This window comes from Oryzias melastigma, linkage group LG17, assembly GCF_002922805.2.
Source record: "Oryzias melastigma strain HK-1 linkage group LG17, ASM292280v2, whole genome shotgun sequence".
Taxonomy (NCBI): domain Eukaryota; kingdom Metazoa; phylum Chordata; class Actinopteri; order Beloniformes; family Adrianichthyidae; genus Oryzias; species Oryzias melastigma.
The window spans coordinates 9,633,602-9,652,758 of NC_050528.1; the positions used below are offsets into that span (position 1 = coordinate 9,633,602).

The 19,157-nt window shown below is 32.5% G+C and overlaps 1 protein-coding gene across 4 annotated transcripts in view; it reads left to right on the plus strand.

The window, feature by feature from the left end:
* clcn2a (chloride channel, voltage-sensitive 2a) overlaps positions 1-19,157 on the plus strand; it is an 83,124-nt gene that overhangs the window by 44,250 nt on the left and 19,717 nt on the right. For 3 of the 4 annotated variants that reach the window (XM_036216178.1, XM_036216175.1, XM_036216177.1), the window contains exons 3-11: positions 4,532-4,663; positions 6,428-6,556; positions 6,846-6,979; positions 7,172-7,252; positions 11,600-11,623; positions 11,912-11,990; positions 16,671-16,796; positions 16,923-17,007; positions 17,143-17,244. In XM_036216178.1, coding sequence (XP_036072071.1) covers positions 4,532-4,663; positions 6,428-6,556; positions 6,846-6,979; positions 7,172-7,252; positions 11,600-11,623; positions 11,912-11,990; positions 16,671-16,796; positions 16,923-17,007; positions 17,143-17,244 — 892 coding nt within the window. Of the gene's footprint in view, positions 1-4,531; positions 4,664-6,427; positions 6,557-6,845; positions 6,980-7,171; positions 7,253-11,599; positions 11,624-11,911; positions 11,991-16,670; positions 16,797-16,922; positions 17,008-17,142; positions 17,245-19,157 lie in introns of those variants that run through there. The other variant, XM_024273235.2, reaches the window with a different exon arrangement.

Genomic DNA, 19,157 nt, shown 5'->3' on the forward strand with positions numbered 1-19,157 from the left:
ATTTCAGTTACATGCTAGTTGTTTTGGCTAATTTAGACTATTTTCCATTTTTTTGCTAATATGTTAGCCTAATGCTAGCTGTTTTGGTTAAATTAAACATTTTATCAGTTTTTAGACTAATTTGGCATCTAGCTAATATTTCAGGTACATGCTAGCTGTTTTGGCTAATTTTGTCTTTTTCTCTGTTTTTTTAGCCTATTTTTGAGTTAAGCTAATATTTTAGCTACATGCTAGCTGTTTTGGCAAATTCAGGCTTTTTTTTTCTTTTTTTTTTAGGCCAATCCACCATTTTGACAATAGTTTAGCTAGCTATCAGATTCAACCATTTCAGGTATTAGCCTCAGAATGTTTGAGGGGCCTCTGGTCAGACACAAGACTTCGTCAGAATCAATCTTTAGCCGGAAGTGGAAATCATAATTTTCGCTGGTTGCGAGAGCGCAATTCTCCTAAACTTTAGAAAACAAAATTATTTTTTAAAACCTTTTCAGAACTAATGAAACTTTCAGAACTTTAAATTAAAACAAACTGTAAAAATTTTTTTCTGATCAGCTGATCAGAGCCGTGAAATGCCATTTTTTTTTCTCTGTGCCAGAAAAAAAAACGGTAAAAAGGATCGATAAAAGAGAGAAAAAAAGGGACGATTCCCCTGGCCGACTCCGGCAGGGGGAGGGACTTCTGGCTATCAATTTTCAGGCGCCATATTTTTTGTCTGTCGCCAGATTCTATTGGAATTTTCAGCTATTAGCTTCAGCGTTTTTAGTTATCAATTTCAGCATTTTCAGCTATCAGCACTAGCATCTTCAGCTATGATGTGGCCCTCACAAGAAAAAGGTTGGGGATCCTGCGCTAAGCTGTGTTACTATAATTAAAGCACGTTGTAAATATCTGTGAGTTCTGTTTCTAAGTAAAGGTTCAAACAAGAATAATAGCTGGAATTAAGTATTTAGCTGCGATGGTTGAGGTTATAGGACCAAGAGAATGATTCATGCCAATGAGTGTGTGTGCTGACAGAGAGACTGTCTTTGGGAAAGCTGCCAGTTTCTCTCAAGAGGCAAAAACATGGCACTCTAATATCTCAATTAACCTCCTAGAGGCCATATTATGCTGTTTTAAGAACATTAAATCCTAATCATTTATGCATTATTACTGGAAATCCTTCTTGCGAAGCCTAAATAATAATATAGCATTAAAATATATATATTTTTTCTCCTTTGCTTAACAAAACCTGCAACCATACCTCTTTATTTTGTATCCGGGATGTATTTTAAATGAATTTTTATTTATCTTCTCCATCATCAGATATTTACCAAAAAACAAACTCGATCCACTGCAAGGGTATTTAATAGAAAAAAGCAGATGTTTGCTGTAAAATTATACTTTCCGTCCATGCATATCCACATTTCCACACAGCAGGTGGAGCGAGTGGCGAGCAGCTCAGCAAACAAAGCGTACATTTGTGCCTTGTTTCTTTTGGCTCCTGGTTGGGATCCGACTCCTGTGTGCACTAAAAAGACAGTTTATTGAAAAACTGAAATCATTTATTTGCTACACAAGAAGCAAAATTTGATTATTTCTGAAAATAAATGGTCATGTCCAACAAAATATTTTTTGGGTTTTTCACATTTTCTGCTGTGTATTCTGCGTTTTTTAAAGCCTTTTTGGTATAAGGTGATTGAAAATTCAAATTGTTTTTTATTTTTTATTGAAGTCCAATTCACTACAACAGAACAGTTAAAGAAACTGACAGAAAATTAAAGAAAATGTACTAAAATCCGACATTATTAATTGTAATTTAGTCCAAATATTTGTAGGAATAATTCAAATTTTCACGACTTTATTTAAATAACAGCTTGTGTGAGTGACCTGTTAGTGACCTTCAAAAACTTTTGATGTATTAGTCCATAGATCATGTTTTTATTTGGAGAAAATAAAATAATGATTATCTTATGAGTCCTTAAAGTCCCACTCTGACATTTTTTTTATTTAAAAAAACATTTAATTATGAAGTTTTTCATCTAAATGTCTTGAAAAGCGTTTTTTTTTTTTATGTTGATCCGAAGCCTCTTTTTCCCCAAATCTCCTCTGAGGGGGCGTGGCTTCTGGAGCTGACCTGAGGAGCCCCGCCCCATAGTTGTGATGTAAAGAAGCCTCGTTAATTTAAATAGAGCCTGTCTGTGACAGTTTGATTGATATTAATTTAAAAGAAGAAATACCCAGAAATGCAAAAACAAAATGATTTCTTATTCGATTTTTTCTCTTTCATAAAACGACACAAATACATGTTGCTCTTTTTTTAAGGTTTAATTTTGTCTTTGACATTATTATCTTTTTCAATAAATACATTTTTTTTTTAATTTGTGTTATTCTATTGGCGAAATGTATTTAAAAAATTATTATCAAATGTAAATCTAATGTTTTAATGTCAAATATTGCTTTTATTTTGTAGTATTCTGCTTCATCTGTACATTTTTATTGGAACTTTTTGCATTTTTTTCTACTAAATTAATTGAATCAGGTTGTTTGAATGACATTTATTGATAAATAAAGAAAAGAGACGGAAATTATATGAAGCATTTTAGGAAGATTGGATCCACAAATGTGTTAGTGGGACATTCTCCTTTTCTCTGGGGAGGAACTCTTGAATCCTCCGGATGTTGGAGTGACTTCCAGGCTTTGGCAGCATTTTCAGAGAAATGAGTCCAGAGATGCTTCATTTAGCTGACCTAGCTCAGAATTACAGATTATAGAGTAATAGTGAAATGTGGAGCTGACCTAGCTTTGTTTGGTCACAAATTAAACATTTAGCTCCTCTCATTTTGACATTTTATTCTTTTTTAGTCTATTTTCATATGAAGCTCAAGCTTTTATTTATTTTTATTTTTTTATAGCATAGGAATAATGTCCTGAGGTGACAAATGAAGTCAAATATAAAGTTTGGATGCAGCGTAAAGTGTGTTTTATTTTTGATTACTTACCTAATAAGGGCAAATATTGTGAACAAAAGTCACAGTTTACTGTCATTTGCATTTTTTACTAAATTTTTTTTTGCAATTTAGGAAGTTTTACTCTCAAAACTGAGGCTTTCGTTCGCAATGTGGTGGCACAAAAATATCTTAGGACTCCATTTAATTTAGTAGCACCTTCAACAGAAAAAACTGTTTTATATCATTAGAGATAAAATTATAACTATAAGAATTTTTTTAAAAATATACATGCATTGTCCTCAAAAAGGATGAATCAAGAGAAATCTATTTTACATTTATGTAAAATATCAATTATTATCAATGTATTATAAGTCCATCAAATATGGACTTATAATACAAGAGAAAAAAGACTGAAATAAACATTTTCTTCCATCTGTATCAAATTAACATTTAACATATTTTAAAAAGTATGATAAAGACAATTTATTAAAAGCTCCAAGAACAAACTACCTCAACACATCCAGGACCTTTCTTCATTTAAGAAAACTTTTAAAACCCACCTTTTTAAAACAGTTTCTAAACTTTAATTTTATTTCATAATTATCTTTAAATTAAATGTTTCTTATTACTGCTTTTTCTTTGTGTGATTTGTTTGTTTTGTAAGCATCTGAGCATCTTTTAAAAGCGCTATATAAATAAAATGTATCATTATTATTATTATTTTTAATTATTTAACTTCGCAAAACGTGTTCTAAAAAACAAAAAAATGTGACCTTTATTTATACCAGTTTTTTAATTCACATTATATCAACTGTATTTATCAAGCGCTTTAAAACAGTGCTGTGCAATAAAACACCAACGTTTAATTTAATTTAATTTATTAGTTTTAAATTATAACCCTTAAAACTTGAATTGACGAACGAATGAATTATACTGAATTTCTAGAGCACTTTACGACAACATCAGGGTGCCAAAGTGCTTTACAGTAAAAATATAGATAAAAAGCAATGAGCAAATCGTTAAATTGTAAAAAAATAAAAATAAAAAAACAGCATAAAATTACAACAGGCAATAAAATAGAAAATAGGAAACAGATAAGAATTCAATAAAATGAGTAAAAGAAAATATAATTAGTTTTAAAAAACAAAGCACTCATGACATTATTCTAATATTTGGATTTTATTTTTATATTATGAGATAAATGACAATTGGGGAACCAGAAGAGCACTAGATTCTGTGACACTTAGTTAATTTAAAGTTAATAAAATGCAATCGTCACAATGTACCTGTGTATTATTATATTATAAATATAATATCTAATTAAACTTATTCTCTAAAATCTCCAAATGTTGCAGTTTTTTATTTTTTATTGATTAAATGGAGCATTTTGTACCAGTTTGTGTTAGGATATATGTATTTCTTTGTGTCGTACGTTTTTTAGTCCTTCTCTCATCTGCGGCTCCTCCTCACGTCTGCTTATCTCGTGTGCAGACGAGCAGATCCCTCTGCAGTCCTGTCACACGCTGAAGATGCTGTCTTGGATTTCAGCGTCGCTTTCATCTCTTCACTCCCGTCTCTGTCTGTCCTTCTCTTTCCTCCCCGCTCAGTGTGTGCGTCACGCTGCCAGAAGTTCCTGATCTCGCGGGTGGGGGAGGACTGGATCTTCCTCATTTTGCTGGGGCTTCTCATGGCGCTGGTCAGCTGGGTCATGGACTACGCCATCGCGTTCTGCCAAGAAGGTACAGAGTCACAGGAGATGAGAAAAACCTGCTCAGAAAAAAAGCTTTTCAATAGTAATCAATGAGGGGAACTAATAAGTATTTGATCTCCTGCTAATGTTAAGGATTCATGAATCAACTTTAAACATGTATATTATCTCATTTACATTCGATGAGGGGAAATAAGTATAAACATGAGTTCTGGTTTACACAGACTAATGAGACTCTTTTAATCAACCTGTCACCTGAACTGAAGACTGCAGAAATGACTCCTATATGGAAGAATGTTTTGAGTATTATGTAATTCTCAATTTGCAATTTGAAAAAACTTTTTAAATTGACAATTCAATATACAATTCAGGCTTTTAATATAAAAAAAACCATTTTGCAATTTAGACTTAAATATTAAATTGGACTATTCAATATGACAAATAGAAAGAAATATTGAATCAAAACTAAATCGATTTTGTTTTGAATTGTTATAGGTTTTTTATGTCAAAATTCAAAGAACAATGCATTTTGCATTTTACAATTCGTTGAAAGGACTTGAAACACATGGTAAGACTTGGACTCGACTTGAGACTTGTTGATGTTGACTTGTGACTCGACTTTAGGGCTTGTTGATTTTGACTTATGACTCGACATGAGACTTGTTGAAGCTGACTTGTAACTCAACTTTAGGCTTGTTAATATTGTCTTGTGACTCAACTTGGGTCTTGTTGAAGATGACTTGTGACTCGACTTGAGACTTGTTGAAGATGACTTGTGACTTGACTTGGGACTTGTAAAAGTTGACTTGTGACTCAACTTGAAACTTGTTGAAGATGACTTGTAACTCGACTGGAGACTTATTGAAGTTAACTTGTGACTCGATTTGAGACTTGGTGCTATTGACTTATGACTCGACTTGGGACTTGTTGATGTTGACCTGTGACTTAACTTGAGACTTGTTGCTATTGACTTGTGACTCAACTTGGGAGTTGTTGAAGATGACTTGTAACTCGACTGGAGACTTGTTGAAGTTGACTTGTGACTCAACTTGAGACTTATTGCTATTGACTTGTGACTCGACTTGAGACTTGCTGCTATTGACTTATGATTCGACTTGGGACTTTTTGAAGTTGACGTGATTCTAACTGGAACTTGTTAAAGTTTACTTGTGACTTGACATGAGACTTGTTGAAGTTGACTTGTGACTCGATTTGGGACTTGTTGAAGTTGACTTGTGACTCGACTTGAGACTTGTTGATGTTTACTTTTGACTCGACTTGAGACTTGTTGATTTTGATTTGTGACTTGACTTGGGACTTGTTGAAGTTGAAGAAAAAGACCTGAGACTTAATTGTTACCTGCAAAAAAAAGACTTGGTCCCTCTTTTGGCTTGTATGTACCAACTACAAGCTTTAAAAAGTATATTTTTTAGTTGTCTCCTGATTCAACACGTTTTGAGTAAAGAAGTTCTCCAGAAACATCCTTTATATCTTAATTTTTTATGCCCTTCATCATGAGAGAAATGCAATATGAACATGTCAAAAACACTACAAGCAATTTTTTGTAGTCTGTCTTTAAATGGGGAAACTTACAAAATCAGCAAAGGATCAAATACTTATTTCCTCCACTGTTGATAACCAAAAACGCCAAAAAGAAAGAGGCCAAATGGTCAGTGATGCTAAACAAATAAAGGTAAATGAAACATGAAAAAGTTCTAAAGAGAAGAAAAACTTTGGATTCTCGGTTTGATTGACTGTGGATTCAAAGTTCCTCTGTGTGTGTGTGAATGTGCAGCACAGAAGTGGATGTTTGCTGGACTGGACAGTAACATGCTCCTGCAGTACATCGCCTGGGTCACCTACCCTGTTGTGCTCATCACTTTCTCAGCAGGGTTCACACAGATCCTGGCGCCCCAGGCTGTAGGTAAGATGCACACAAATTATGCAAAAACACCTGAATTCACCTCGCTAATTTAAATCCATTTTCTCAGTTTGAACAATGACGTTGGCTCTAATTGCAGCGTTACTGTTCCAAGGACAAATGCGGCATATCTCTGCAGGAGATCCACAAAGTATACATGATGAGACGTACATATATAGATCTAAATGAATATGAATCGGCCCTCACACTTTTCAACTTTGTCTAATTGCTTTCTTTTAACTCATCTTCTGGGCTCCATCATCACATGTGGTATTTTCATTTCCCTCCTCAGGTTCTGGTATTCCTGAGATGAAGACAATTCTCAGGGGCGTAGTGCTGAAGGAGTATTTGACTTTTAAGACCTTTGTGGCTAAAGTCATCGGTTTGACCTGCGCTCTGGGCAGTGGGATGCCATTGGGAAAAGAGGTAAAACTGTTTTCTCATCTCATTGATTCTACAAATTGCTTCAAGCTTTAAAAATGCTTTGATTTACGACCATGTTTTCCCTTCTGGATCTAATAAAACACCTTCAAACTAGACTTAATTGAGCAAAACGGTCCCGCTCGCTGCTGAGTGTTCACTTTCACTCGTGACATCTCACTCTGCCTCCTTTCACAGGGACCGTTCGTCCACGTCGCCAGTCTGTGTGCAGCTCTGCTCAGCAAATTCATGGCTGCTCTGTTTGGTGGGACGTATGTGGTGAGGATGGCAGGCGTTTACGAAACTCTCATTTCCATGATGATGGTGCAATTCCCTGTGGTTCTTATCACTGTTGTGTGTCTGACTCTGTGATTACATGATGCAAAACGAAAGATTCGGGGAAAAATGTTAGGAAAAGCAGTTTTAGCAAGAAATGTTCAATATTTTCTCTGTGACTAAGACGAGAAAAAGTGTAAAATATTAAATAATTTGAAAGAAGATCCCTTATGGTTGCTATATTTGTCCTTTTATTCTTGTTTAATTGAATTATTTTTATTATTTGTTCATGTATTTTATTTTATTTTTATTTATTTTATTGTTGTCTATTGTTTTTTAATCTATTTTATTTATTTATTTTATCTATTACTTTTTTCTTTATTTTCATTATTTTTTTCTTTTATTCTTGTTTTGCACACAATTTACTAAATTAGTATGCATTTTTTAAAAATATGTTTCTATATACTTCTTGAAATAAATGTCCCACTTTCTGTTAAAGAAAACAAAAAAGTAAAAGTACTCTTAGTACTCTTTTATTTTATTTATTTTTATTTATTTTATATTTGTATTTATTTTATTTTTATCTTTTTTATTTATTTTTATTATTTTATTTATTTTTATTTTTCATTTATTTTAATTATTTGTTCATTTATTCTTGTTTTGCACACAATTTACTAAATTAATATGCATTTTTTAAAATATGTGTCTATATACTTCTTGAAATCAATGTCACACTTTGTGCTAAAACCAAAAAGTAAAAGTATTTAGTACTTTATTTTATTTATTTTTATTTCTTTTATTTTTATCTATTATTTTGTTTATTTTTATCTATTATTTTGTTTATTTTTATCTGTTATATTTATTTTTTATTATTTGATTTATTTTTATTTTTTCTTAATTTTAATTATTTGTTCTTTTATTCATGTTTTGCACACAATTTACTAAATTAATATGCATTTTTAAAAATATGTATCTATATACTTCTTGAAATAAATGTCCCACTTTCTGCTAAAGAACACAAAAAAGTAAAAGTACTCTTAGTGATTTCCTGGATTCTTTCTTTTTTTACATAGCTGTGTTTCCATTGACTATTGAATTGTGCACTTTGCTTTTGCAATAATACATTTTTCTAATGAAAACGCTCGTAAAATTGTGTTTTTTTTCCCAACATTTTTAGAATTTGATAAAGTTTTGTGCATATGTGTAATGAAAACGCAGCTTATGATGAACATTATAGGTCTCTCATTTTTCTCAGTGGGAAAACTTGGCGGATCAGTCACTGACAAATACGTTTGTGTCCTCTCAGCATGTGAGACTCCCTGCTGCCATCACCTGATTTAAGCATAACTTAATGTATTCAGTCACTATGCCTCAAAAGTATTAAACACAAATTCCAGTTCTTGTCAAGTTTAGGTTATATCTTCCAAAAGATTGTTTTTAAAAGGGGCGCCTCTGTATAATTGACAGTGGGGACAGAAGAGCATAGATGCTAAAGTCGTGGTTGTAGTCTCCACCGGTAGGTTCTGTGTTATATTGTGCTTTCCACATAATAGATTTGCAGGCGCCGACAGCTGGTGACACTCTCCAGACATCACTTGGATGTGAGGCTTCTGCATAATTATCCAATAGCCCCTTCATTCTCTTACTGTCCTTTAGAGTTGCAGGGGTGGTACCACTCTGAGGAAAAAAATGAAGTTTTCTTTAATTGTAGACACTGGAAAGTCTTGAGAAGTTTCTGACAGCATGAAGAACATTCTGAGCACAAAAGAACTGAAAACAGACATTGTTTGATGGCTGAAATGACTGCACAGACGTCAGTAAACACAGCACATTGCAGCAGACTGAAAAGCTTGTGAAAATCTTGCTGCAATGATTTGCAATGCATTTGTCCCTTTATTTCCGTAATCTTCATAGAAAAAAAATAATACTGAAACATTTCTAGATAAATAGCATTACCTGTGATAATGCTAGTGTGAATGCTGCAAGCTACATGTGGCCACTGAAGATGCTAATGCTGATAGCTTAAGATGCTGAAGTTGACAGCTGAAATGGCTGAAGCTAATAGTTGAAAAAGCCGAAGTTGATAGCTTGCTAAAATATTAGTGAAATGTCAAGTTAGCCTAAAAAAAACCTGAAAGAAATTCAAAATTAGCCAAAACAGCAAGTATGTAGCTGAGATATTAGCTAAACTCCAAAATAGCCTAAAAACTGGAGAAAAAGCCAAAGCTAACCAAAACAGCTGAAATGTTAGCTAAATGCCAAATTAGCTAAAAAAAAAGAAAGAAAAAGAAAAAAACTGGTAAAATTATTAATTTAGCCAAAACAGCAAGCATAAGGATGAAGTATTAGCTAAACTCTAAATTCTCATAAAAACCCATAAAAAAAGCTTAAATTAGCCAAAACAGCTAGCAAGTAGCTAAAATATTGGCTAGATGCCAAATTAGCCTAAAAATCTGGTTAAATGTGTAATTTATCCAAAACAGCTAGAATAAAGCTAAAATATTTGCTAAATGCTAAATTAGCCTAAAAAACGTAAAAAAAGCCATCATAAGGAAAAAGTATTAGCTAAACTCCAAATTAGCCTAAAAAAACGTAAAAAAGCTTAAATTAGCCAAAACATCTAGCAAGTAGCTAAAATATAGGCTAAATCCCAAATTAGCCCAAAGAAATGGTTAAATATTTAATTTATCCAAAACAGCTAGCATAAAGCTAAAATATTTGCTAAATGCCACATTAGCCTAAAAAAACTGAAAAGAAAACTAAATTAGCACAAACAGCTAGCATGTTCCTGAAATATTAGCTAAGCTACCAATTAGCCTAAAAAACTGGTTAAATGTGTAATTTATCCAAAACAGCTAGCATAAAGCTAAAATATTTGCTAAATGCTAAATTACCACTAAACACTGATAAAAGCCAGCATATGGAAAAAGTATTAGCTAAACTCCAAATTAGCCTAAAAAAAAACGTAAAAAAGCTTAAATTAGTCAAAACAGCTAGCAAGTAGCTGAAATATTGGCTAAATGCCAAATTAGCCTAAAAATCTGGTTAAATGTGTAATTTATCCAAAACAGCTAGCATAAAGCTAAAATATTTGCTAAATGCTAAATTAGCCTAAAAAACTGAAAAAAGCCATCATAAGGAAAAAGTATTAGCTAAACTCCAAATTAGCCTAAAAAAACGTAAAAAAGCTTAAATTAGCCAAAACAGCTAGCAAGTAGCTAAAATATAGGCTAAATGCCAAATTAGCCTAAAGAAATGGTTAAATATGTAATTTATCCGAAACAGCTAGCATAAAGCTAAAATATTTGCTAAATGCCACATTAGCCAAAAAAAAAAAAAAACTGGAAAGAAAACTAAATTAGCCAAAACAGCTAGCATGTTGCTAAAAGCTTCAAATTAGCCGAAAAAGCTAGAAAAAAATTAGCCAAAACAGCTAGCATGTAGCTGATATTAGCTAAACTCAAAAACAGCCTAAAAAACTGACAAAAAAGCTTAAATTAGCCAAAAACAGCTAGCCTGTGGCTACAATATTAACTAAACCTCAAAATAGACTATAAATCCTGAGTAACTTCCTAAACATTCAAAAAAGATAGCATAAAAAGAGTTGAATATTTTAATAGCAGAATGAGCTAAAGGGTGAAAGGGTGTTTTCAAATAAACAGTACGGAAGAAAAATAATAATAATGATAAAGAAATAATAAATAATCCATCCTCTCCCGTCATAGTTCAGACTGCAGAAGGGTAGAATAAAAATTCATGTTCTATGTGGTTCTCTATCGGCGTTTTTCTGTAATCTTCATAAAAAAAAAATAATAATACTAAAACGTTCACTTTTTAATAAAAAAGGTGAAAAAATTCACCTTTCAATTTATTTATTTTTTTAGTGATTGATTTTTGCAATTTTTCCAGCAATACAAATACAATTTTCTGTAAATATCTGTTTTATGTTTTTTTTCTTCTTGACTTTCTGCCATTCCCCAGGACAAACTGTCATGTCCGTTCATGTGAGACCTCACTCTGCGCCTCTGTCTTGTTTCCTCACTGGATACTGTGCCGTGCTTCTCGCTGCACCAACAGCCACGTCAATATTGAGGAAGAGAGACCGCAGTGAAGTGGAGAAGGAAAAGCACATGTCAGCACAGTCAGACAGGCCAAAATAGCCCAGAGCTCAGCTGGATGGACATTAGACATCATCAGTCAGGGGAAATGTTAATTAAGTCCAGTGTGGAATCAAGGCTTTGCTGAAGCTCAATCACTGCATGTTTGACTTGGTGGATAAAAAGGTAACCTCTACCTTCACACATTCTCTCTCTCTCTGTTTTTTTATTTTTTTTACTTTCACTGCTAAAGGAAGAACCCTTTGAGGGGAGCAAGGTACGAGTGCACACCAAAAAAATGTCCTCATTACCAAATCCATCAACATTAATGACCCATGCTGTTCGTTTTAGAAAATAAGACACGTTGATGTGTTTCCATTTGTTTTTGTCAAGCGAACTGTCACAGTGAGTCATCAATCTTTATCACATTTGTTTTGACATCTCATTCTATGATTTCAAAAATCCATTTCATGTTGATGGAAGAAATGTTATATATTTAAGTAAAACACATTTATTTTTGAGTGAATTCGTAGGTTATGCAAGATTTAAATGCTTGTGTGCACAGAATGAGCTCAGAAACACGGAGATGCTGTCGGCCGCCTGTGCGGTGGGAGTGGGATGCTGCTTCGCCGCTCCTATTGGAGGTAAGACACCACAGCTGGAACCGCTGGGTGAACTGAATTCAATAATGGCAGATAATTACAAAAGTTAATTGAATGAATAGAATATTTATCCTGCTACCAGTAGGGGCTTGTCAGTCTCAACAGGTATAACCTTGATTGCACTGAAAGAAAGTTTGCAGGAACTTTTTTTCTGTTTTCTATGTGCTGAACTTTGTCCAGAAAATGAAGGAAGATAATCTGAGTGTTGGCTAAAGTGATGCTGAGGGCAGATTTTGAATATTTCAGAGCAGTATCAACAACAAAATTGCACCAATATTTATTTACTTGTAGCTAAATGCCAAATAACGACTATCATCTAAAGTTTTATGATGTTACAACAGGGGTGTCAAAGTCATTCGCACAAGGGGCCAGTAGCAAGCAAGATGCTAGCTGAAGATGCTGAAATTGATAGCTAAAAACGCTGAAGCTAATAGCCAGCTAAAATATTAGCTAAATGCCAACTTATGCTTAAAAACTAAGAGAGAGGGAGAGAAAAAAAACGTAGGTTAGCCAAAACAGCTAGCATGTAGCTGAAAAAAATAGCTAAACTTCAAAATAGCTTAAAGAAAAACAACAAAAGTCTAAATTAGCCTAAACAGCTAGTGTGTAAATATTAGCCTAACTCCAGAACAGCCTAAAAACGTTTTTTAAATGCCTAGAATGGCCAAAACAGATAGCATGTAGCCTAAATTAGCTAAACTCCAAGATAGCCCAAAAAAGCTGAAATTAGCCATAACAGCTAGCATGTAGCCACAATGCTAGCTAAACTCCAAAACGGCCTAAAAAATCATAGTAAATGGCAAAACAGTCCAAAAACCTCGCAGAATGATAATTTCTTTAAACTTTAAAACCGTAACTGTTTAACATAATTATGAATAATAAAAAGGCAGGAATATTATTCAAGAATAAATCAACTTAAACCTTAAATAAATTTCAATACTTACTCTCCATAAAAATAGATTTTGTCTAATGTATATTAGTTAGAAATAAGCCCAAGATAACATCAGACCATTAATAACAATACAATAAAATAATCTGGAGGGCCGGATCCTTTGTTAGAAAATTGGTCTTTATTTACAGTTATGCTCCTAATATGACATAATTAGGAAGAAATAATCAATTCTATGCTATTTTTCAGAGAATATGAATAATAACAGATAAACTAATTGTGGTTTGGTTTCATCAGAACTTCTCACTTTCTACTTTTGATCAAAGTTTGAACACTGCTGACGAGGAGTGTGTATTGGCAAATCTCATGATTTGATATCACGAAATATCCCAAGACTGCAGCAGAGCAATTTTTCACAATTTTATTTAAAGAGTATGATTTAGAAAACATTCTACCTGAATATCAATGCACCTTTCATGTCAATAAAATGGTAAAAAATAATTTTATTTTATGATTACAACGCTAAGCACTGCAACTGTTTTTCAAGTTGCTTTTACCCAAGCAAATTCATGATGCTTTTATTTTGGTAAATTAAGAAATATTTGTTCTTAAAGGGAACAGTCAGTATATTGTCAATACAATAAAAAAACTGAATGAATTTCCTCTAACCAATAAAGTTCTAAAGTATGATTGAGTGAATAAAGTGCATGAAGTGTTACGTAGAAAACAAGACTACTTTTGGTCATAAATAATTAATGAAATATTGTCAACATTTTAAATCAATGCAAGTATCGCCAAATGAAATTTTGCAATATTTATTTTTCCCCACACCCCTACTGTTGACTGGCATGCCTTCTTACATCCCTTTCCTGTTTTGTAGAGTTCAGTTACCTTTTCCCGTAGATTTTTTGACAGCTCTTTAGCTTTCCCTATGACTCAGAGTCCTAAAAAAAATGTCACTGCAGCACTGGAGGAAGTATTCAAGGGTCTAAAATTAAAAAATGATTTTTTTTAATTTGTAGTTTTTGTTATTGTACACAAATCATATATCAAACTGAAACATAAAAGTGACCCTAAAATTAAATTTGTAACCGAAATGTGAAGAAAGTGTATCGTTGCATCCCTACTAAAAATTACAAAATGACTTTGTAGACTGGGAGTTATTTTAAATTAAGAAAATACTTTGAATATTAAAGGTGCAGCTTGATACTTTTTGAGACTTCTTCATTTCTAAAATCCCATCAGAGCCTTTTTTAAATGTTCAGTTGTGACAAAAAATACAAGATAAGACGATATTAAATAATGATTCTCACACGAATACGTTTTCTCTAAAGTTGCTTCATTTGCGGCGCTAAAAAGTCAAATGTTTTGCCGGGGACATCACTCCAATCCAGAGTGAAACACATTTTTAAATGAAATGTCCTCACTCATGCATGTCAAACGGTAATGATGAAGGAACGTTTTCAGCAGGACAGTTCCTAACAGCTCACAGAGAGAGTGAGAGAAAGAGGGAAACTCTTCTATCAAAACATGTGTATTAACATCTGTATCAAACTACAACACCTCCCTCAATTAAACGCCATTATTTATGTTAATAAAGTTGTAATGACTTTAAAAGGGATCTAAAATCGATTCCTTTCAGATTTTTGTGACACGTCCATCAATCTGTGTGTTTAAATCTCGAGTTTAAGCGTTAATCTACACATGAAACATCTCAAATAAAGTATAATAAAGCAATTTGGCCCGTTAAATGCTAAAGTGATGAATCATGGTTGTTCTGCTCAGCAGATGCTCTGCCTTTCTGTCTATCCATCTCAGCAGATGGACTCGCCCACTCATGAAAATGGGAATGATTAAATTTACATTTTCTGAAAACTTCAAGAACTTGTTGACCTTTCTCCAATGTAACAGCTGCATTTTCATCAGATATTATCCTTACATTATGGTTCAAGACATGTTTGATTTGATCCGACTGACATCAGATCGGTTTAATAACTGTCTTGTTGACTACAGGTACTGTGATGTTCTATTTTTGTAGTGTTTGATCTATACACACTCATTTTATTTGAGCTTTTAACACAATTTATCAGTATTTTCCATCATCATTTCTCTAAAATGTAAAATAGACTCTAGTTTGCTTACATTTTATTTATTTTTTGTAGGAGCGTAACGTTCTTTTTCACATATTTAGAGCAAATATGATCTGGAAACGGTAACACAATACAGATAAATTTATTTAGAAAATAAATAAAATGAATTCCTTTGACATTTTTTTCAAATAAAAATGCAGATTTTATTTAATTTTTTTACGTTTCGTAACTTTTCTACTTATAATTGGTTAAATGTTTAAGCGTCACTCCAGAATTGGATAATATTTTATATCATATTTTAAATAATCCACTAACAAAATACTAAAACTTGCAGTTTCTGACTAAATTTACTTGTCTAGAAGCCAAATTTACAAAATCTAAGAGAAAAGAATGCTTGAAAACAGTTTAAAAATGCTAAATAAGTCTGGAGTACCTACTGTGTATAGTACCGCCTAAAATGCATTTTTTATTTGTCCCACTTTTCCCAATGACTAAATTAAATCACAAATAAAACAGTTGAAATTAAATTTAATTTCTTTTGATATTATTTGATTCATTGGTGTTTCTTGTAACTTTGGGGAAATTTGTTTAAAAACCAAAATATTTCCTATAATTATAATTATTATCAATGGAACGTGTGTCCCACAACATGCTCACAATCATGTTACTATAACATTTTTGTCACAGTAAAAGAAGAATCTAATAGAAAATCATACAAAAAGATCAGGTAGAGCAAAGGTAACTCTTAGTGATGGGTGATACCACACCTTTAAGATTTGATACTCATTACTTTTTGCATAAATTAGCATATTTAATCTTGATTACTGTTCATTTTTTATTGGGGATTTTTTTTTTCTTAATCATATTATCCTAAAAAGTGAAAATTACCAAAGACAGGCCAGATATTAACTTTATTCTGCAAGGTTTAAAGTACAAAACTTAAAAATGTATTAACATAAATAGGAATAAAATGTTAAAAATAAATAAATGACAAAAACAAAAAATTGTGCACATTTTCTTTATACAGTAGCTTTATGAAAAGCAGCAAAAATGAAATTTTCATTCGCTGTACGATACCGAGTGGCCAAAACATAAAAAACTAATATATGATATCAGTTAGTCATGAACAATCATCATCAAATTCATGCTAAAACAAAGTCATAATTCATTTTTTTAAGAATTTTAAATGAGGACAGGAATCACATTTGGTTAAAAATGTTCAATAGCTCTAAAGATATTAAAGCTAAAGTCACTAAACTTTATCACATGATTAATTATCACTTATATAACAAGAAAATAGTTTTTTTTCTAGTTTAAATTTGCTCTATTTCTACTTGTTTATTAAAGCTACTTCACAGAAGTGTTTTATTAAAGTTTTTAATGATAAAAGAAGGTTAATGAAATAAAAATAAGGGACAACACTAATCAATTTATTGACCATTAATGAGCTAATTAAATATATTACCTGTTATTAATGAATATGTAGCAGAAAATGAAAAAGTGAACTTCCTCCAATTCAGGATGAGCCTTAAATTTGCTGCTGAAAATGTGATCTAAATCCTGTTTGATTATGAACATTTGATCTAAAAAACTTTCAAAGGTTTTTTGGGGGAGACGGGATGAAACCATTGAATGTCTAGTGAATAGAGTGCAGCTGTCTCACACTTTGTTTCTCCGCTGCAGGTGTGCTGTTCAGCATTGAAGTCACATCAACGTTTTTTGCGGTGAGGAACTACTGGAGAGGATTCTTCGCCGCCACCTTCAGCGCTTTCATCTTCAGGGTTCTGGCGGTCTGGAACCAAGAAGAAGGTAAAGGAGTAAAATAGGAAAGCATTTATTGTGTCACAGAAATACAAACGAAGGATGTGTTAATGAGAACGACGGCTCTGTCTGTGAGGAAACACGTTGCTGTGAGAATAGTCTTCTTTTCCTCAGAGACCATCACTGCTCTCTTTAAGACGCGCTTCCGCCTGGATTTCCCGTTTGACCTTCAGGAGCTGCCGGCGTTCGCCGTCCTCGGGTGAGACTATTTCCTGGAGCAAAGTCACATACATCTCATGAAAAGCAACTTATTTTACCAAATTTTAGAACATTTTGTTTCCTTTTTAGTGTTAAAAAATCACAAGTTTTCTTTACTTTATGCGCCTGTTTGCAGAATTGCTTGTGGTTTTGGCGGCGTGTTGTTCGTGTACCTGAACCGGTTAATTGTGGAGTGCATGAGGAAGCAAAAAACTATTAACAAGTTTTTGCTGAGAAAGTAAGTATCTGAGTTTGGAACTTTACAAAAAATGATGATCCTCAGAGTTGAAATATAAATATGAGCATGAAATTGACTTAAATATGTAATTCCTCCATGAGACAAGCAAAAGCAAAATACACTCTAATAAATAAAATGTTGAATTTACTTAGGATAATCAAATATGAGCTACAGGATACAGTTAATTTAGACAATAAATTTTGGATAAACTTGACGTAACTGAGATAATTAAATACTGAATAACAATTTAAAAATGAAACCAATGGAGAAAAAGATTAATCCAATTTGAGACTGTTTTGAAGTTTTGTGGGTAACTTGCAATTGTGTATTCACATGTACTAAAATTACAAAATAAAGAAAAATACAGTTTACACACGCACAACTTAAAATTACAAAAGCTTGAAACTAACTACACAAACAAATCTTTAAAAAGTACACATCAATTGTCTGATAAACACACAGAAAACCACATTTACACACAAATTAGATGTGAGATTCTTTATGTTTGTGTGTAAGTGATGCGTTTAAATGCTGCTAGAATGTTGGGTCATCAGAGTTTTCTTATCAGCCGCTTTGGACTTAGATTGTGAATAGTATCTTGTGAAAACTTGACATTTTCCCTCTTTCTTAAACAGATTTGCCCGATCATTAAAAACATTCGCCACGAAGCTCTTCCGCGAGCGCCGGCCTGCTGTCATGGTGGTAGAAGGCGACCCAAGGTCCTCCTCGACACCCAGAGAGCGGAGCGGGTCGATCAGCCCTGCGTCCCGCTCCGCTCCCTGGGTGTGGAGAAGGACTTTGCACTAAAAACGCAAATTTAGATTTTTTTTTTTTTTTAATTATCTGTTTAACCCTAAAACACTTTTGCAATAAAAAGTTACACCATGACTTTTGTGGGGTAATTTTTACCCGATATAATATACCCAATACATAATATTTGTTATAAATATAAATCAAAATATGAGATTAAATGAGATAACTTTTCTTTTATTTTCAACTGTGGTTTTTGTAGCAAAATGGAAAATAAAAATATAGGAAGATCCTAAAAACATGCTCAAAAATTACTGAAAAATTATGAATTTGAGAATAAATAATTGATAAAAAAATAATAATAATTTTACCTGAGACTTGGCCTTTGGTCCACTCATTCCTGCGACACTTTACCCAGGGAGTCATGACATTCAGAAAAATTCAACATATTGAAAATCATGTCAATTCTTTAGTTAGGGTGAAAATCAACCAGAGATTGAGCTCTAGGGTTAAGAAAGGGGGAAAATATGAAGTTTTCACCAGATATTATTGAGTTTAAACATATAATTTACACACAAACTTTGGAGACGTAAAAAGAGTCTCACATCAGATTTGTGCGTAAATATGGCTTTGTGTGTGCATATCAGTCGATTTGTGCGTACTTTTTAAAGATTTGCATACGTTGTATAGCTTCAAGCTGTTGTATATTTAAGTTGTGCATGTGTAAATTGTATTTTTTTGTATTTTGTAATACTTGTATTGTTATAGTTGTTAAGTTAAGCACAAAATGCATTGTATGAATTACAAATCAAGACATTTACTTGAAGATTAGGGTTTTATTAATAAAAATTACAAAAATTGTCAAATTGAAAACAAAACTATGAAATTAAACATTTTTCTTATAGCAAACAAAACCAAAAAATATAAAAAAAAATAAAAATAGAAGATGGAGAAATTATTTTTTAAGCAACAAATCACACAAAAAAGATCAGACAACTGTATACTTGAACCATAACTACTTAAAGTGCAATATGAACAGGAAAAGTTAATTAATAAAAGTAAAATCTGACAAAAAAAAACAATTTTTGAAATATTTAAATATTCGACCACTTATTTTAGGAAACAAACTCATATCCCACATCAGCAAATGTGAAATTACCACA